The sequence below is a fragment of the Cylas formicarius genome, unplaced genomic scaffold (assembly GCF_029955315.1).
Source record: "Cylas formicarius isolate icCylForm1 unplaced genomic scaffold, icCylForm1.1 PGA_scaffold_10__41_contigs__length_53128322, whole genome shotgun sequence".
Lineage (NCBI taxonomy): Eukaryota > Metazoa > Arthropoda > Insecta > Coleoptera > Brentidae > Cylas > Cylas formicarius.
In genome coordinates, this window is record NW_026844214.1 from 14,331,822 (window position 1) to 14,354,385 (window position 22,564).

The 22,564-nt window shown below is 33.2% G+C and overlaps 1 protein-coding gene across 5 annotated transcripts in view; it reads right to left on the bottom strand.

Moving 5' to 3' along the window:
• Positions 1-22,564, bottom strand: part of LOC132708242 (potassium/sodium hyperpolarization-activated cyclic nucleotide-gated channel 2) — a 238,015-nt gene that overhangs the window by 203,391 nt on the left and 12,060 nt on the right. For all 5 annotated transcript variants that reach the window (XM_060680431.1, XM_060680430.1, XM_060680429.1 and 2 more), the window contains one exon: positions 5,517-5,582. In XM_060680431.1, coding sequence (XP_060536414.1) covers positions 5,517-5,582 — 66 coding nt within the window. Of the gene's footprint in view, positions 1-5,516; positions 5,583-22,564 lie in introns of those variants that run through there.

The window sequence follows — 22,564 nt, forward strand, 5'->3', positions numbered from 1 at the left end:
ATATATGATTTCGTGAAAATCTGAACTTTTAGTTCTTATTTATTTTGAGAATTATTTGACTTGACTAGTGAACATTCTCAAAAATAAAAGAAACTCGTACTTTTAATTTGAGATATTAATAAATCGTTGTTGAGTATGAAATCGTGAATCAAAATTACATTTGTTAATAAATAGTTGGTTAATAAGTTGGTTACTACCAAAACAGTCATATCTCATTACATTGCATCACTGTAGTGTTTTGCTTTTAATTCCAAAACGGTTAAATTAGATATTACTTGTTATAACACTTTTAGATAAAACATGAATCACATGAAATATATTACTTACTTTACATTTCCATATTTTGCAAAATGTACATAATTTTGTAAACAGAATAAATGTGATAGAGATTATTGTTTTCTACGGCCGCAATCGAATTTTGAAAGTCCTGTCTGTATCCATTCTCCACATACTTTTAAAACTAATAGTTTATCAAGTTCTCAAGAGTTTTCTATAAGGGACACCACCGTCTATTTTTGAATCATTGAAAGTGGACTTACTTTTCAAAAATGTAATGTAGTTTCTGGGTTGCTTAGACGTATGCTTGACGAAGACAGTTCAAATATTGCAAACAAATACTATAAATATACGTGTACATCATGCAATAACTACAAAGTAATGTCGTGCGGTTCATAATATTTTAAACAGCAAGTCGTCTGTAAAATATGGGACGAATGAACTTATAAAACCTGGAAAAGTTTTTTAGATTTGTTGAAATTATTTTTCAAAAATCAGCTCGTCCTTAGGTTACGATATTTAAATTATTTTTATTTATTATTTATTTTAATCTATATGTGAGTACAAATGTAATTTTTTGTTGTTTTTGTAAATTCCAAGACATCATCGCAAGGAGTTCTGTGCGTCTGATTTTTTATGTACCCTTAAAAAAAGAATCAATTAATGTCAAATCTGCGCTGTTGGCTGATCAACAAAGAGTTCATCCATTGCCTATCTATCGTGGTTCCAGATTATTTAGGTTGTTATATTTCGGGCTAAATCTTCTATTTATTATGCTATATTGTGGACCCAAAATATGTGCACCACACCCAACATTAACCGACTGGTAGTCTTTAGTTTTTATTTCATGTTTTTGTCTAGAATTTCTTATAGACCAGTATTGACCAGTATAAAAAACTGCATCCGCCTTTGGCATTGTTCTTTATTAGTCTTGCAAATGTCTTTTTGGAAAGAACTCGCCGCTCTAATATACTGAGGATATTTAAAGTATATTTGAAGCATATCATTTTCCTTCACGGATGCTAAATTAGCGAAACACCATTTTAATGATAATAATAACTGCATCTATAACTTGTCAGCATTAATCAGTTTCGCTTAGCAATATGACACTTCAATACTTCAAAAAAAAAAGGTGGAAGTGGAAAAAGTGAGTCGTACAATTGTAATTAGAATAACGTCTTTTATCAAATACCGATATAATATACAGGATGTTCCGTTTAGAAAAATACCAAATTGGCTGATATTTTGAAAAATTGTTAGCGTTTTGTATTACGTGTTATTTAGAAAAAAAACTTGTTTAATTAAATATTATGATATTATGATAATGATATGATAATATTATGATAATTAAATATTATGATAATACAAAACGGCCGAGGGCGGTACAAATTTAAATGGTTAATGTATTATGCCGCAATGTTCAAATATTAATTACTTGAAGGCCGACTAAACTTTTAACGAGGGCCGAAAATTCCCTACATCAGTTAAGGGTCAAATTATTTTCTGTCCCCTAACTTTGGGAATAACCGAAACTTTTATCAGTTAAAACAATCTTAATATTTTTTGCGGCAGCAATCAAAACACAATTTTCACTGAAGTAAACCGGAAATTCAGCAGTGAAAATGCTATAATTAAATTGAGCATTTCGCGTGAGCCGGACATGGAGATGTCCTTGGCACGGATAGGTCTAACCTCGTTACAGTAGCAAGCGTGATTCGGAAACCAAATTAACGACATTTTTTCTGACGTTTGCACATATTTTTGTGGTTAGTTACATTTTTTATATTGATTACTATTTAATTAATTGATAATCGAAAAATGCTGACAACTACATCTGTCGTATCGTCAATAAAATGTTAAGTTCCCCAACCTTTGGCACACATACAACTACTTACCACGACGCTCCGCTGTTTTTTCCTGAATTTAACGTTTTCGGTAATCTCCCACACTGACTAAATCTGCTTTCATGCCTATACATTACTTTGTTCCAGTTATGTTTAGTCCATGAAACTTTTGATTTGGCCCAGATGTAACCATTCCTTTTTTGAGTATCAATAACGGTTTTTCTTTGACCTACTCTTATAAGTCAAAAAATAGAAAATTTATACCGCAAACGTACTGTTGTGGTATATTTACGAGAGCATTCTCTGGAAAGATTCATCTCTATTAACCCTTGCGGTTGCTTCTCATAGTATTTTTTCTTCAATTGAACTGAGGAGGCTTTTACTTGATGAAAATCCATTCATCAAAATAAATAAGAACTAAAAGTTCAGATTTTCACGAAATTATATATTTTGACATGACAATTGTTTCGACAACACCGTGTCTTTATCAAATGTCACACGTACCAATATTGTATTTTACTTGTAATAAAATTAATGGATGTTAATTATTAATTGTTGATAACACACTACTTACTCGTATGTTTCATTTCAAAGCTTCTTTGGCATCAGACTGATAAAAGTCAAGAAACGTGAGGCAAAGAAAAACGTGTTCCACTAACTAGTTGTCAGCATTTTTCGATTATTACTTAAAGAAACTCGTTACCTTTATAGTAAAATTGGTATACAAATACAAATACAAATACAATATATTATTGCAAATGAAATCCGATTTGACAAACAACAATAAAGAAGTTAGTGATCGAAATAAACTACCACTGGATTACTACTTTGCAGTCCGGATCGAATTATACACAAGAATATAGGCTTTTTGAAAATGATTTAAATTGTATTAAAAATGCGAACTGAATAAATTTTTACATTAACTTTTTAAGATACCGATTTGCAATAAAATCTGCTAAAGTAGCCAATTCTTTTTCCAAAAAATAAAATGTAAATTATTGTAAATATGAAGAAAGTTCACTTCTTAATTAAATATGGTATATGGGAGTAATACTTTGTTGTGATAATTCATTGATTTTAAATTGCAATTCACATAATGTGTAATATCAAGGGTGTTTAGATGAACAGCTGTGCAGAATTTCGGCACCATTTACGGTGTGATATATCATCTGAATTGACAATAAAAACATTTTGAATTGAATTGAATTTAAAATAGCACTTAAAATATGGATGAAAAAACACTTCAAAAACAAAGTATAGAAAGATTACAACAATTAGCACGGCTCCGAAATTACACGTCTATGTAGTTCTTGACTTAACAGATCGATAAAGCCAGTAATTTCATACCCATTTAACCAAATTTGATTAGTAATGGATTTATACCTTTGAAATAACAATAATAATAACTCAGGTCGTAAATGAGGTTCCTCAAGGGAGCTTGTTACATTCTCTTTTGTTCATTACATATACTAATTATATTTTCTCTCTCTTAAAATTGACTATTATTTTTCTTACTCTTTTTATTTCTAACTGAGTATATGAGCCACTACAAAAATCCAGCCTATGCCATACCTATAAAACTTTAAATCTTTTCTTTATTTCAATGAAAGGGTTGCACCTTGCTACCTTTTGTAGGTTAAATGAGTTTTTGATGATATTCGACCCTTGCCTATACCAATCTAAATGAATTAAATGAAATAAATAGTTAACAAATTATAGCAAATATAATATATTTAACTTCCCACTTCACAAAATTCCTAATCGCGTTACGCGTCGCTTTGCGTCCTCTCCAATCCACCGATTGTCAAATATATTACATATACATTACATAAACATATAAATTTGATTTTGTTATAGACTCTCCGTCGATTTAAAAATATATTTGGTGGCTAATCTTTTATTGAAATTCCACCACTGCGTGACATGAACATGTCGGGTTTGCCATATTTATATTTATTGTTTTCCATAAGTTTCAATAAAATTGCAACACAGTTAACGAAAACTTGTGCCACATTTCTTTATTATTTATACTATTGACCAAAGCGGGAGGTGCGAATGTGAAACGGCATGCGAAAACAACTATCAAAACCGATATTTTTGAGGTAAAGTGTGAGAAAAACTTTTTCAATTAGTCGATTTACCTATCCTTTTTCATATCTTTGAATTTAGAAAAAAAATAAAGATATTTATTTCGTATTTTTATATATTTTTCAATTTAAGAATTGTTGCGAATGATCTTCCCCATTATTGTTTATTTATTTGAATTAGATTTTGAAAATTATTCCTACGCGGTTCTGACCACCACAAACACTTTTTATGAGATCGTCTGGAAAAAAAATCGTTGTTAACTCCACAAAACTAAACTCACAAACAGTATATAAACAAAGCCATTGATCAGAGAAAGTAGAAAAATTACATATTTACAGTATACTTGACAGTGTACAAATAATTGAATGTTCCTACTTTCTTATTTCACCCGGTATATACGTTGAGTGTCTTATAAAAAGTTATAACAACAACCTAAGATTTAAAAAATATTGTTTGTTATGTATATTATTATATATTTTTTTTTGGGTATACGATAACGATTTTTTTAAATATCCGAATTAGTATTAGAATGTAAGATTTAAAATCCAAAGCCATTGGTTTTCTGTAGATCTGACAACAACGCTACGCGAAATTAAGAATAGTTGCATTTGTAACTGCTCTTGAAAATAAGGCACTCAACGTGGATCACCCTGTACACATAGTACAAATGTACAATATGTCTCAGTAAGTAGGAAATATTTTTCATGTTGTAAAATCTAAAACATAGTCATCAGATATCGTTTTTTTACAGAACAATAAAGGTTTGTTAAAAATATTAATCTTACCCAAGTACCAAGTACCAATATCGAAAAATGTTATTCAAAAAAGTTGATCAGAACAATAAACTACGCTCAAATATTCAATTACAATTCATTTACATTGAAAAAATATATACATTTTTGAAATGCATTTCTAGGTACAATAATGCAAATTTTACTGTAATGAAATTTAATCTAATTAATTAATGCCTCTTTGACAGTAATCGTCTAGAAAAATTAATATCTGATGTAAAACTGTTTATGAAGAATAACTTTTTTCCTTAAAACAAATAATAAAAAAGTTTCCCATATAAGTCTAACTTACTTGGACATATCGTATATAATTACGAATATTGAGATCTGACCAAAACTCACCAAATCCCCATCCCTAAGTTTTGGTGAGATCGTAAAACATTAAACCCGTGCAACATTTAGCGACACTGTGAATTCACAAATAGTGGAACCCAAACTAAATCGTCCACGGCAAATGGGACAATTAGCATCTACTCTGGTAAATACGGCAAAGCACATCAATAACATCAAATCATACCATATCCATCCATACGTGGGTTCTGCTGACCTAGCCTTTGTGATAAGTAAAGTTTTCTCTCCGTTTCTGTCGAAGAAAAGAAAAGAAGAAATAGTAAAAGAGGTTAAATGGTAGGAAATTACAGAGCGGGAAGACAATTTCAAGTAAATTAACCGAATCCATTAAGTGATACGTAATAAGCAGTTATTCTCTGGAAATTGTCTTCTCTTGGAAAAGAAATACAGCGAAATATAAACTAAGTTTAGAATAAGCAGATAGAAATTCAACAATTAACGTGTATTTTGGTTAGTTGGAATGGAAGTAACATTATAAAAAACTATCCAATTGATAGTTAATCCATACGATAGTGCAACGAAAAAGATACATGCTAATAATTCAAAACGGTCGAAATTAATGGACGCATTCAGTGGACGCATTACTCCGGGTTAGCCCCTTTTCCATCTTGGGACCGTAGGTTATTTTTAATCTCACTGTTAATACCAAAAGCAATAATACATTCATAATTCGCACACTGAGGCCGTTAAGATCAGAAAACATATCCGCAACCACAGAGCTCCCATCTAAAGAGGGACACTAAGTGGGGGGGGGCCATTTTTCGTGACCTTGCTTTCGACTTGATCGTTTCAATTGACGTTTATACCCGTTATTCGCGAATTTATTCGATGGTGACCGTTTGGAAGTATTTAAGGTGTCATTTGTGCAAAATGACACCAACATTTTACCTTTTAAAGTGTAACCTGGAAGTCGGAGTTTTGTACTCGGCGAAATGCAAAACAAGTAATTTTAAATGAGTCTATTGGAGGAACCGGCAACTTAAAATCAATGTGTATGTGCGCCTTAACCTTCGAAACTCTATATTGCCGGCCGCATCGCCAATTTAATAAAATAACGTTCCAAAATTATTGTAGCCTTTTAAACAGCGCAACATAAAATTAATCGGTACACTTTTATTCAAGCATACTCGGGAGCTCTTCAAGAAGGCAACGGAACGAAAGATGTGGGATTTAAGTAAGTCTACTGCAAGGAGGACAGCATATTGGTAACGAAGACCGAAGTCTATCCTGTGATTCGTATGCATCTTCACAGATGGTCAGGCTAATGGAGAATGGAAAAACATGTTTTGCTTGCATTTTTTTGGATTTGTGTATTGACTTTAACGGCTCACACATTGAGATAAAATATTTCACGTAAATATAAGGTCTGTTGACGTTAAGATTAATGTGGTTAAATCTTATATTCAAAACAATGGACTGGATAATTTGTTGGTTTTCTAATCGTGGTTAACCGAGCGTATTTCCGATTGGGTGGTGACCATTGAGGGCTTTAGACTTGTCAGAAAGTATCATGGTAAAAATCGTGATAGGTGATAGTAGTGCTATATTGTATATAAGAAAGTCAGACTATGCTGAAAAGATACGCATTAAATTTAACGCTAATAGTATCAAAACTATCATAGGTTCAATATAATCAATCAATATAATACAATCGGCTTAACGACTTTCTTGACGAGTTTGTAACAATCTATGTGTGACTTTAATATTAAGCTTTTAAATTTGACTTCTCCCCATACAAATCGCTTTCTGTCAGTGTTGCTCTCATTTCAATTGAAACAAATGGCAGCAGGCAGTGCCACTCTCTTAGACCTAATATTGTACTCGAATTCAGAAACCATGTGATTCAGATTATTTCCTTAAGAGTTGAAGTTTAAAAAACATTCTGTCCTTAATGAGGTCGTCAAGGTCGTTTGAAGAGTCTATACAAAATTTGATGAATTTCTATTTTTTAAGGATCTTTACAATAGGACATTTGATGACATATATTATCTGTCCTCATCATATTAGATCACAAGTCCAGAGACTGTTGGAAGCGTCGGGGAAGAGTTATTGGAAATACGATCGTGTTCGAAGAATCTGAATTATAATAAAATCTACAAACTAGGACCCCTTATCACTGTAAGGGTCAATTGAATATTGTAAAGGGCCAATCATCGATAAATCTAGTTTCTTGCAGTTGTTTATCTTGTCGGTAAGTTGCTAAGTGTGTTATGTAGAGTTAAAGAATAAATTTTTTAGATCAATTATTGGTATAATATTAGTTATTTTATGTCCTTTAAGTGACATCCATCAAGAGCAATTTGGTTTGAGCGTTGAGTTGAACCCGGTAAGCTTTATTTCTAATGTTCCCGAACGACGCCAAAAAAAAATGTACGCTAAAAAAAGGATGTACTTATCACATAATTGAAATAATATTATATAAAAATAGAAATAAAATTAAAACATTACAATCAAAAAGTTAACAAATATCTGTGACTAATAAACATACTATCAACAACGTAAGACAACCTCTCGGACTATATACAACATAAATGGATTGGCCACTGTCGCCTCTCCTTAACTTGAAGCTCTCCGCCGTAATTTTTTCCACTGCGGCCAATATTCTTAAAACTAAAAGCGGTCCATCTAAAATATAGTTTACCGCTAATCATTTGAAATACAGTTTTTAAATGATTCCTTCTAAATACAATTGAAGTAAGCAAAATGGAGAATTCTACACCTAAATCGCATATTTTATTGGTTTAGAGCACTTTATATCCATTTTATACACAATTACTTCAAAAACTTCGTGGATAAAATTTCTAATTGTCACGTGCGCGAAACGTTTCAGCAAAAAACAAAAAGATCGGACGGGACGGACTTGAATATACACCAAACGACCTTTGTGTCGTAGCTATTTATAATCTACCTACCGGCTATGCTTCAGTATAGCGCGCTGATATGAAATTTAAGTATAAAACACGGTCGCATTGAAAGGAGCACGTGTAGAACTTTAAATACTTTGCAATTTAAAAAGGATAGTCGTGCTGGTGGGTAACTTTCTTTTATTAAGTTGAAATAAATTTTATTGCAATTACATCTGTTTATATCGAAGCAATAGATTTTACATTTATCTCATGTGATTACAGAAGTCACATTTATCTTTTCGCTTTTTAATGTTTTCCAGCAATAAGTTCTATAAATAAATAGAAACTTAATTTTCACTAATTCCGCTAATGCCTGGACATATCCAATGTCTCGTTCAATGCATATATTCTTCTTGGCATTGTTTTATAATTCTTTCTAAATGGTCAACACCTCGAAACGGCCGTTCCGGCTAAACTTTTTTTTTTCAAGTAACTCCATAGGAAGTAGCCAAAGGGGTAAGGTTAGGGGATCTAGCAGACGAAAAAAGAACCAAATATATGTGAATAACGTTTCCATTCCACTCAATGTATGTACTTGTGACATGAGGCACCATCTTGTTGACACCAAATGCGTTGTCGTTCTTGTAAGGATAGTTCGTCTATGAAGTCATAAATATTAGTTTTAAACACTTACTACAAACCGACAATGTTGTGGCGCGATAATTCGTAGCAAGAATGTTCCTCATCAGAAAAAATAATACCTAAGTCTCATAGAAAAAACTCTAACTCTCCTTGGATGAGTCTGCAAAAGTAAAATCGCTTATCATAATATCTTTCTTTTAATGTATGAAGTATTTTTGGTTTGAATGATCTGTATTTCTCGATTGCCTTTTGCGTAATAACATTTTTGGATTGTCGGCGTTTTACATCAAACCTATTCCTCCCGCCTCTAGTAGATAGTCTTGAATTTGTTCATTTTGTAGTATTTTTATTGGGATGTCTATTAAAAAAATAAATGGAACTTCTGTATGGGGTTTCTCACACAATCAAGACGATTTCTATCTTCTCTTCGCTCCTTAATAACGATGCTATAATTACGGGTAAAATATTCATTAGTTTGACAGTAAATCATCCTAAATTACTCACAACTGGACTAAAATTTGCACTGTTATTGTATGTAGACATACATTTGAAAAATGATTAATTTGCTTCAATGTAAATGGCTGTAATTGCATAATTAAAGGTGTGATCATTTTTTTAAAAATATTTTTATAGGTATATTTCCAAATTTATATTAAAATTCATATATTGGGGCAAACTTAGTATTTTTATTTTCGATTTTACAACTCACAAAACTTTTTATGAAGAATAAGTTTTTTCCGTAAAATACATCATGCAAAAGTTTCCTATATGGGTCACATTGTGCAAAAATGTATAAGGTACTTGTAAAATTATTTTTTGTTGTATTCTGATTAAATCCAAGAGACTGCTCACATTTTGCTGGCCTACCCGTGTTTAGAAAACACAAAAGTTTAAAGAGCACTGAAATAAAAAAAAACGACGGTGACGCCAGTCGTGTGGAGCGCCTAACCCTCGGGCCTAAAAGCAGATTAATTTCTGACACGTCAAGTTCATTCAGGGGCGTGCGTTCCGAGTCCCGTACACGAATTTATTGGTGGTCCAAAACGGCTGATTAAGCACCCGCGACAGCTCGATACGCGCCGGGGCCGTGAAGAAACATCGATCAGAGACCGAAGTGACTAGTCGCTAGTGTGGAACATCCATCAATTCCGCCCAGAATCGTAACTCATAATACCTCTGCCGCCGCCCCACGTTTCGCCCAGACTCACGACTTTTATGGATCCCGAGTGGGTTATTTTCTTCTTCCACCCCGTTAGATCCGTCCAATTAGGAATTCGGGCTTTATTAAAAACAAACGATAGAACTTAATCATAAAAATGAGACCGAGGTTCACGAAGTTTAACTGGATGCTAATATTGCCGGTATTTATAGTCTGTGCTCAAGGTTGAGTCGTTGCACAGATCGATATTATCAGAATGGAAACTCTACCTTAAGCACGCATTCGAACTATCTTGAGCATCAATTTCTAACTTGACTTTTTCGGCTTGTCACGGTGTAAATAAATAGCAAAGTGCAAAATTTCCAGTCAAATTCAGTCTTATCATGCAGGTTCAAACTATACGAATCATATTAGAAGACATAGGACTACCAAAATGTTGCGTAATTACAAATGTACGCGAAGACATAAAAAAGAGTTTTATTATTTTAGAAAGTGTTGTGGTAGTAACATTATTTTTATAAAAAATGTATTACAGTATAGTTACAAAAAAAAAAACAAAATTGCATTGATTATTTCGGTAACTTAATTAATAATAAACTTAATTTTATCTGATTAGTAAAAATTTTAAACAAGTTTTAAAAACTATCTAAAATCTAAATAAATAATCTATAATAATCTAAATAAATAATCTACAATAAAAGATAAATGAAAAATTTCGAGCCAGTCTCCAGAAAGCAGTAATGGAAATAATGCGAGTCAATTTAAGTGCTGCACAGGAAATTGGGTCTACAAAAATCATAATACAATATTAAAAAATATAAACAGAAAAACTTATATTATATATAAATTTTCTCACCTCGTCTTCTAAGTTATCTTCGAATAGAAAAATGATCATCGGTGCTACTTCGACATCCTGTAATTATTCTCGATCCGCACCAGTCCCTTAGTAATTTTTTTGTACGGATTTATTTCTGTACTTGTGCGAAATATGATTCAAAGCAACTTTCCAAACTATTTGAACATGCTCGGCATTACAATAATCACCTGCATGTTTTTAGTAATAAAATTTTACCCCCGCCCACATTAATTCTATTGGGTTAATTGGCAGCTGTAGAACCTTAGAGCAATTTCATCTACGGCATATATTTTTGTTTTTTTAATGAATTATGATATTGAAAGGAGTTCCAATTTCAGCACATCTAGTAAAGGTTTTTCGTTCGTTTCAAGCAACTTATAAATATTACTTTTCCAAAAAACGAAGTAAGTTCTTTATTTAAAATTTTTGAATGATGCGCTGCGTTTTCAAAATGACGGAGCGTCCAAAATTGATATCAGTTTTTCATTTAGCTATTTTTCAAACACTTCACAGTTGATATTATTATGATAAGCCAAACTTTCTGATGTGGAAGAACCATTTAAACTTGCACCCGTAATAAATCCAGTTGAACATCCAAATAATGAACCATTTTGCCTTTTCACCTTTGCACTATCTACAGATTCATCTTGCAAAGATTTTGACGTACTTCCATTCAAAAATATCCAAAATATCGCCTAAAAATAATACTAAATTTTGATGTATAATTTTCACTATATTTCTTTAAAAAACACACTGACTCACTATCTGTGGCTGTGTTCTCATAAAAATATTCAACTGCTCTTCTGGAAGAGTTACATGGGTTTTTGATCTTCCCTCTAGTATTCAGCCTTTGACTTTTTTATTTACAGTTTTTCTTCTTCTTTCTTCTTCGGTAATATATTGTTTTTTGTATGCACATTTTTCTTCAAAGTCTGGCTGGTCTCCAATGATTTCGCTACTATATACTCGAAATTCTTTGGCAATATTCTACTTTCTCTTTCACTTTCAAAATATTTTATTAAATTTGCTTGCGATGCAAAGCCTCAAAACCGACAATTGCAAATCAAAACTTTTTAAAACCGCTGAAAATTATAAGTTTATCCTTTTTTTATGTGAAGCAAGCGTCTTTTTGGAGGCTACAATTAAACAAGGTAAAGGAAAAACAAAGGTGAAAGTTTGTCCCTGATAAATCGACCCCCACGATAACACAGGTTTTGACTGTACTCCGATTTTGTGAATGTATGCCAGTTTTGGCGACTTCCTAAAATGCTTTTAAAAAAAATTCCAGCTTTCAACAGGTATCTTATTAATTACATCTTTAACTTCTTATTATTACACTAGAACTTAAAGTAGGAGTAGAGTAGAATTAAAGAAGCTGTGATAGCTGGCATTATCTATTATAACGACACTGTTATAGGCAATATTTTTTTAAATAATAAATTTAAAAGTAGATGTCAAAAATTTCTGCTAGAGAGCATTTAGCAAACAGAATAAATACCTCTTCTGATTTAGCTTGAATTATAGTTATGCATTTTACTTTACTTGAAGGTGCTTTTGTTTGACAGTTTTTATTTCAATCACACCATCGTTTTTAATTTCCAGAAGAAAATTAAATTTCCAACTGAGCAATCTGCGCGATTCCATTAACGATTGTTTTTTTGTCTATTTTACGGTATTTAAATCCCATTTTACAAATAACTTTATGGAGGGTGAAACGGCAAATAATTATATTGCGTTCATTTTCTTCTGTCTTCTTTTTCAGTTTATCTAAACTAGAGTCAATCTCGTTTTGGTAAAGGGAATATATTTATCTTGCTATTGTCCAGATTAAATACTTTTTTTTCGTTTTTTCAATAATTCACGGTTAAAGATATCCTTTATCGAGGATTTTCATAAGTAGTCAGCTCTCTTTGAAAGTTTTTTCTATTTATTAACCATTTATTTCAGTCTTTCACAATGTCCACGCAACGTAAGGGAGTTTAGTGACATACTTATATACTTCGACCAGAAATATAGTACTTTTACAACCGACTCCGTGATTAACTTTGCCTACTGTTTATTACTCTAGAACCGCAGCCCCTTATAGAACAGCCTGCCGAGCAGACCCTTACCCGTGACCATTCCAGGACGGCCCTAGGAATTTATCTACCTACACTAACAAGAGGGGATATAAGAATGTTTTTTTTCGCAGAGCAATTCTTGAAACATATACTTAAAAAAATTTGTACAAAGTAACAATTTATTACGTTCTTTTTCATTACATTTCTACATTATTAATATACAAAATATTAAATATAATAATAATAAAATATCAGTCACTTAAAAAATTGTCACTATCGCTATTGTCGTCACAATTATTAGTTGGTTTTATCATTTTCCTTAAAAAAGTACGCAACGACTCTTTGGATAGCTAGTGTTTTAAGCCTGTCAATACATTATGATGCAGTTCTTCTAGGGTTAAAACACTATTCTCCTTATAAACCTAATTAGATCTGCATGTTGCTCATTATAAACGCGTGAAGTACTAGCATCTTTTCTCACTTTCCTCTTGACTATCCCATTTGCAACAATTTTTCTTACAGTTGACTTCGGAACTTTGGTCATGTCACTTATTTTTATTGCTACTCCCACTTGCCATTCTGAATTTCTTATAAAATTGTGAACATTCAAAACAATTTGTTTAGCATCCGAAGGCAAATGGATTCGTTTTATGATTTGCTGAGGTATTTCGTCTCCTAAATGTCGTTAGGTTCAACTACCATCTCTACTTCGTCTTCAAATTCTGCGATGTTTTCCATGTCTTCTTCTAACCGGGCAACATCTGCTTCATTCCACAGTTTCCACATTTTAAAGTGTTAAAAAACAGGAACCTTCAAAAAATGATTAATTGTAAGATTCTAATAAATATTTATCTGTGTTCTTATGAAGTAGCATTATCTACCGCCAATATAATCTATAGTCTGAAAAACGTTGTTGTTTACAAATCGAAGACACACAAATACAAGAAGAAGAATGTTGTTAATCGACAGGCACACAAGACAAAAATTATTATTTTCAGTTACCTTTAAGATAAATAGAGTACAGATACTTACCCTTACAATTTGAACTATCCATTGAAAACAGCCTGGCAGGGTCAAAGCTGGATAATCAGGTACATAAATACGTACTTACTGCAAGGATCACAGTCAAACACCTTCATAATATATACGCAATACTCAATTCATAATATATATGCAATTCAGATTAAACTCTAATAATAAATAATAAATATCAATTGATGTTAAAATAAACTGTTCTACTTATTCCAAAATACCCCGCAGCATCAACACTTTATCAAATTTAAAAAGGTCCATTTACGTTTCAAATAAAAATTTCAAGTTTCAACAAATATTCATTACGGTCCATCTCAGGCAATGCAGAATAAACAATCTGTTGGAATGGAGTTTTCCACGGTCCTGCGAAAGTCTGCGGTTAAGGTACTGTAAAATACTTAAAACGTCAAAGCAATAAACGCACTATATTTTTGATCGTATTATAAGAAGCTCGAAGAACGCTCGCTAAAATGGGTTACCAACACTGCTACGCGGTCGACATCAATTTTGTTCTTTACCGCGTCAAAATTTTGGTTACTGGATTTACGCAGGTCGTAATTACGCGAAGCCAATCCAAGCCGACTCGAAACACACTTTAATAACAGTTTGAAATGTGGAATGTGCATTTCGGGGCTTTATTCGCCATTGTTTTAATATTAATATTTTACGTAAAGATTTCTTTTTTTTTATTTCAAAGAAACTTCCACAGTCTACTGTAATACTTTTTACAAAATTTATAGATTCCTCCTGCGTCGGTTTTTGCTGACGTTTTGCCAATCATCCTGTTGGCTTCTTCAGAGCTTGACCGAAACTGACTCGCATTTTACTCTGTACCTGCTTATACATTGTTTGAGGGGGGCGGAGCTAAGTGAGGAGCATAAACACATAAAGAAGTATAACGTCAAAACCAGATTTACCACTTGTCCAAAAATCTCTCATCTTTACAGCGTCAAAGATAAAATTAAATTTCAAATGCCAGGAGTTTACAGCATTTCATGCATATGCGGCAAAGAATACATCGGAGAAACCGGACGAAAAATATCAACTAGGCTCAAAGAACACGAAAGAACCTTACGACTAAGGCAAATAAACTCATCAACTGTTGCTGAACGCAATCACGAAACCGCACATAAAATTTTATTCGATAAAACTAAAATTCTTGCATGTAATCAATTCTTCTACCAAAGAAAAATCCGAGAGTCTATAGAAATCCTTAAACAACCTGACAATCTTAACCGCGACTTGTCACCAATATGGGAATCAGTCATCCGAGGCGGTGTTTATGCCCCTCATTTAGCTCCACCCCTCTGATACAATATATAAACAGTTACAGAGTAAAATGCGAGCCAGTTTCGGTCAAGCTCTGAAGAAGCCAACAGGATGATTGGCTAAACGTCAGCAAGTTCGACTCAGCAAAAACCGACGCAGGAGGAATCCAGAAGTTTTGTAAAAAGTTGAGATTTCTTCATTATTTATAAACTTCCCTTTTTGTTGTTTAAGTGTAAAACTTTTGCTTATATAGAAAATGACCATAACCAGAAGAGAAGCGTAGCAAAATAATTATTGTCCGTTGTTATTGAACTCGTTGCGACAATAAAAATAAACTCGATAATGACGGCGTCATAAATTCCGGATAATTACCGACGTCGCACCCCTCCTTGAACTCCTTAACTCCCTGTTAATTTCGCTGCAAAGAAAAGCGATCGCCAGATGATTGCAAACGCGACGCGCGGTTCAAGCATCGAGAGATTCTTATACAGAGAAATTGAATCAAATTTAGACGATCGATTGAAGCAGAATCCGATTTCCAATTTGCCCCCTATTCGTGGAGGGAAAGCGAACTTTGCGAGGTGTTAAAAATGTCGAGCGTCGCCGCGAGTTAGGCGACATCTTTTTTACCACCTCGTCGGGGAAGGTCAGGGGGCGAGGGGAAAACAAACGAAATAGGTCAAGGCGAGAGAGTTTTTTTTATTTCGTTTTAAAAGAGTTTCGCCAGGAATTACCACAGACTTCCAAGTAAAAGATGAAAATGTTTATGTGATGGAACCACATAGCTACTAGAGAGATATAGGCTCTGCATATGCTAACAATAAAGGAACTTATGAAGGAACTATAAAAAATTGAGAAGGTTGTGCGAATGCGCGATATCTCAAATCTCGTCTTTAACCAATAAAACCTTGCGGCATTCAACAACCCACATAACCGCTAACAGATCGATAATAAGTTTGGTTGCAGTATATTCGCAAAATGTGCAAAAATCCCATTAAATCTTCAGGCGAAAATAGGTATAGAGCGCTTTATAGTATAGTATGCAAAATTACTACACCCGCATTTGTACCTCCAGAATCATTGGGTTTTCGCCCAATAAGTCAGATATATTCTCATTTTAAATATAGATAATTAATAAATTATTTTGCAGAAATGCTCGGAATGTTCAAAAAGTGTAAACTCACATGGAATATTCTAAAAGAAATATTTCCTATTAAAAAATACTTTTCCAGATGCACACCCAAGAATTTTGTGGCTTTATAGCCCTGCTTGTGCTATATTTATGCCACGACTACGCCCTACCTTTAACTCACCTTGAAATTCACCAAAATAAACCACCTTTGAATCTTTTAAGTCCACTTTTGCATAAGGCAATACTTACTCGTGTATAGACACCTATTTTCTGTACAGTTTTGATTGAAAGCACAAGAAGATGTCTATTGGAAGGATATTTCTGTCATAAAAACACGAAAAAGGCACGGAGATAATCACCAAACACCAAAAACGAAAGCATCAATGGTACAGACTAGGATTCTGTCACAATAACAATAACATGGCCCTGCGTTGAAAATAATGTTCGGATTTCAAAGAATGATACTGTGTTTTTATAAAAATAAATCAATTTTCAATGTCGCAACTAATTTATTTCAACTAATTATACCATTTTCGAGATATATTATATATTACTGCAAAATATTGGTTTATATCATTGGAATTTCCTTTTCAGGTTTTCAACCGGTCAACTGACCAGTTAATTAAAAATACAATGAAATTTATATTTATTTATTTATATCGATATTTTTATTGGGATTCCCAGAATCGCCAAGTATCGTATTCGGCTATAGCTAAATTGGACACCACAAACGTGTAATAATTTATTATAAAATACATATTATTATTAAAAGTCCGTATCTGATGCTGTGTCCTACAAGTTATTTCGATAATTGCTGAAGATTTTACTTATTAATGCACAAAAAATTATCTATTTACTATTTTTGATTTTTACACTTGCTACTGTCTGCATTTCTGTGCTAGACATAGGTAGATAATAGTATATTATGCAACAAGTGCGGTAAGCGGCAAAGTTTACCGAACGTGTTGCATACTATACTTTTTCTACGACCGTGAGTTTTTAGGTACATTTTCGTAAAACAACACGAATACATTCACTGATATGACCGTCAGAATTGACAAACGTCAAAATTCGAAGCGTGGGAAATATGTCCGAAAACATCAGATTGCTCAAAAATCCGTGCGGCAAAATCCCGGAAATATCCGGAGTGACTCGGATTCGTGGGCAAGGAACCTGACGTGGTAAAGTGACGCTTCCCGCACGCTAGATCGGTGGGTAATTAGGTATTTTACAGACGGGAGTAGAAAAAAGCTTTTTCTAAAACAACTAAAACATCTGTTATAATAATGGGCAAGGGAGAATATTGAATCTGGATCTAATGTTGCAATTTTAGGATGGCGTCATTAGTTACACAAAACATGCAAGGAATTCAGGGTTGCAGAATTGCTTTTGTTTTGATAGTTTTCTTTGGTTTAAGTCACATGCAAATATATATGCGTACAAAAAGCATATGGGAATCTGTAATTTTTCGTTGCAAGTCGAGAGGCACTTTAAAAAAAAAGTTTTTTTTTCATATTGTCTACAGACCATGCTTAGATAAATTGGATGCATTGGATTGTAAATAGTGGCATTTGTACAGCGCGGTCGGGCATGAGCTACCCTTTAAGCTACGGGTCGAGAGTGATTTATCCAAGAATTTGAGCTTATGGCGCTGAGTTTGACTGGGGCGATACTGTCGAAGAATAACGTAGGTGTCCTAAGCCTAAGGCCAGCTCAGCGATTACAGAAACCTCGCTTAGAGCAAAAGGGCAAAAACTGGTTTGATCCTGATGTTCAGTACGCATAGGGACTGCGAAAGCACGGCCTATCGGTCCTTTTGGCTTGAAGAGTTTTCAGCAAGAGGTGTCAGAAAAGTTACCTGCGGTCGTTGGTTGGTGTTGTCATTAACGACTTTGCCCGGCTAGGAATGTGAAGTGAAGTTTTGGATCTTGGGTTCAATATGGTCGTAGAACAATCCGACGAATACATGGAGAAAAGCGTCAACTTCAATGTTGCACAGAGCGTAAGTCTGTGCTTGCTAGGAGCGTTATAATTTTGGAGTGCCATTAAAGCTGTAAGCAGGTCACTTCTAGTTTGCTTAGACAAGAACATGTACAATAATAACGTGTTATTTTCACCAATTGCAAGATCTATTTTTTTAACAAAACAACACGAAACCACCTTTGCAATTACTTGAAGCTTCCTCCTCATACAATATCATAAGGTAAGATTATCTTAGGAGAAGCTACCATAGCTCGATATCGATTTATAGCAACTTAGCTTGTCAAGTCTGCCCAGATATCTCTATAGCTATGGGCAAAAATAGCAAGGGCACATAAGTCAAGTAAAAAAAGACCCCATAAGTCATTCAGAAATTGCCTTTGATGTGGTGCAATCATATAGGTACTGACTATGCCGTTAAAAGCGAAACTTTTGAAGCAACTATGACAAAAATTTTGAAAAACCGAAATGACCACCAATAACTTTGAATGTAGCATTTTTACCTAGACCTAGTTAAATGTCTGGGAAAACGATTTGAGTGTGTGGAAATCGCTGTTCAAACAGAAAATGGGACAAAGACCATGCGCTGCATCAATTATTACCGTAGTACATACTATCCAATATGGCCGCTGACCAATCAAAAATAAATTTGGATGTTGTCTAGATCTCATTAAATATCCTGGGAAAACGAGTTTGGATATTGCTGTTTAGAAATAAAATAGCGCAAACTGCAGTGGGTGAAATTAACTTCTCTACGAAAATATCAATGCAGCTTGCGGTGCATCAATTTTTACTCTAGTAAGCCCAACATATTATCTAATACGCCTTTATAAGAATTGTTATGGTGGAAACTACTTAAGTTGCGAGAAAATGATTTCCGAGAGAGGCAATAAGTTTTTTATAACTACATAATAAGTAGTTAAATTAAACAAATTTTACATACTTTAAGAGTTAATGCACATCACGTCCGATGCCTTTGAGCATTCTTTGAAAATCTACAATACGAACAATGCGTATGAAACACGTTCCCTTATTATATATCCAGGAGCAAAGCAGACTTTGTTGTTGTTTTCTGCGACTGGTCTCAAATATATTTTAGGAATTGAATGATAACCAATTCTGATTTAATGCTAGAGTGCCAAAGACGAACTCTCTTGATCGTTCGCATCGCCACGAACACGGAATTTGCTTAGCTGGTTTACAACGTGTACCACCGATACAAGTCCGATTTTATGATTTTCATCTACACCTGCGAGTGTCTAAGCACTATCCAATGTCGTCGAGTGTTCTCGGTTAATCACGAATCCGCCGTACCCAGCAGAAATTACCATCTACTTTCTCTTTCAGTTCAATGTGCCCGCAGCAGCCCACATAATACAGTTAAAACCTTCCCTCAATTTCTCATGGATTTGGAAAAACAGCGCCAGGCTTTTTAAGTCTTTATAGTGGACAATTGGTCTGCTCATATATTTATTACTATTTTAAACTCTTGAAGTCCTTTGGTGGAGTTTTAATTTCATTTGAAGTTATTGCTGGGATCATCGCTGTTTATGTATGTGATCAAAGCTGTAGATTCCAAACCTATGCATATGAATAAGAAAGTTTGATAACCTTTCAATTCGGGCGCTTTTGAAGACTATTTTGGTGGAATAATAAAATATTTTCTGCTACCATTCACGACGCCTAGAGACTAAACCAACTCCATATTGGAGAAAACAACGAACAAACTGCTGGTTAATCAGCAGAATTACTAAATTTAAAGGTAACTTGACAAAGAAAAAACTGTTACATAGAGCAAATTTACACTAAAACCTTTTAAACAAAAAAACATTAAATATATTTTACATATAAACCGCCAAAAAAAAATTTGCAAAAGACACAAATTACAAAATAAATACTCTACACACTAATTATAAAGAATTTCATTTCAAAGTTGTAGAAGACACCTCTCAAAAAATGTAATGTATTATTTCTCACTTTGCTGTCTTCTATTATCAGTCTCAGCATATTGTTTGTTCTGTCAAGTCCCTTCATCACCCTACCATTAAGATTCCACGTTTGTATAGTAAATAATGGAGGTCGTCTTGCGTTTCGACTTGCAGCCCGTCTGCCAATGTAATTATCTTGAAACCAATTTAATAATAAGTTCATCGGGCAACTCTCCAGCTCTCTCTCGCTGCAAAATCGGGATCACTGTTATATCGTGGGCTTAGACCCAAGACCCATAGTTGAAATTTGTAGCACATTTTGCGACGGTGAAAGAAACACCCACAATTGTGGTTTCGATAATCTGTTGTTAAAACCATTAAAAGCAAAAAAACTCGTCTTTGGGAAAAGAGCATATAAAATTCGAATGACTGCTCCACATACACTAAAAATAATTGTGCAACGGATGTGAACGTCCAGTCGACATAGCATATGTCTTGTCGAAACATTGGAAATTTTGACTTATTTTTTGACAATATACTTGTATGTTCTCCTGGTCCGCTATCACCAAGAAGAAACAGTTGTTCTAAATCATTAAAATAAATTGTTTTCCACTTTTCCTCTATCACGTATCAGGCATTGCCGAATTGGGTTGATTTTGGTTTTGCTAATATCTACTTCGTCTTTTGCTTTTGAAATACACTTTAACAACCTGAATTTTCAAAATAGAAAAGGAGAAAAGCAATTTTCCTGTTTATGCTGAGTGACAAGATGACGTTGGTGGCAGATTGATAAGTTATTCTTGATTTAATGAGCTTGAAGGTAACATTTGCAACAGTGCAACAGTTTACTTTATTAATCCATCAAAATATTGACAAAGTCTGTCCACCCACATTGCATCTTTTTGAAGAGTTTTTCCCCATAGCCTTATATTAACTGAAGAACCGCACATTTCCAAGAAATCAACAACCGGGCAGCATAATCTACTATCAGCTTTCTCCAGAGAGGCGTAGAATTCTATGAACGTCAGCTTGCGCGAACTCGTTTTAGGTTTGGGGAATCATCCCGGTTTTTTTGCACTCATCGGGTCTGAATTTCGGGGAAGCCATCGGGAACGAACCGTCAGCCGTTTCCAGAAGTAATATGACACAGTCCATCGACTTCTGTTTTCGATGAGATTTTAATTGAGACTGCACGTGGTCCGCGAACTATTTACGTCGGCATGATGATTCGCCCCAAATTGTTAAATATAACGTAAACATGATGTCGCAACATTGCGAAAGCAATTTTGCACTTTGGTTAGTTTGTGAATTTTTTGATAGATGGCGTCATCTCAATAAACAATTTTTATTTTATATATTATATCAATTTTAATTAGAAAAACCTGAGAACCTAACAATTTTTCGCGAAATGTTTTCGTTACTCTTATAAAACCACTACAGTATTTAAATGGAGAATATTGTAAAGGTGATGGTGACCAAATTTTAGTCCCATTATTTGTAACAAAGAGATTGTTGTTACCATTATAAACCATAAATAATTTTTATAACCTCTACTAAACTTTCGTTACCGCTATAAAACCTGTATTTATAACCAGCAAACAAAAAACGTGCCCTCTTCGCTTCACCTTTTCTTATATCATTTGGTTACAACATATTTTATTTTAATTCCATGTCAATTACGTCTTGCTTTTATTCTAAAGTTGACAGCACTGGATTTTTATAATAACTCGGAAATGACTTAATTTTATTTCTCACAAAAAATTTATGGAATCATTTTTTATTTTACGCTTCCTAAAACTGAAATTTAAAATAATGTCTAAGGAAATGTATTTTTGTAAATTATAGTGCAGAGGATTTTACAATGGTATATTTTTAAAGAAATGTGTTTTCAAGTTCCAGGAATATTGCTTACGGTTTCATGAACGTATTATGTCAGTTTGAAAAACATAAGAATGACTGCCACACAAAGATGAACCGAATTTTCGAGTGGTTGTTTATTTCATTGTTCTCGAAAGAAGCGTGCTTAGTTATATATATATATATATATATATATATATATATATATATATATATATATATATATATATATATATATATATATATATTTATATATATATATATATATATATATATATATATATTATATATATATATATATATATATATATATATATATATATATATATATATATATATATATATATATATATATATATATATATATATATATATATATATATATAGGCTTTTATAGTAGCTGTAAGATATTTCTTTAAAATTTATAAGGGTTTTAGAGAGTAAGTTATAAAA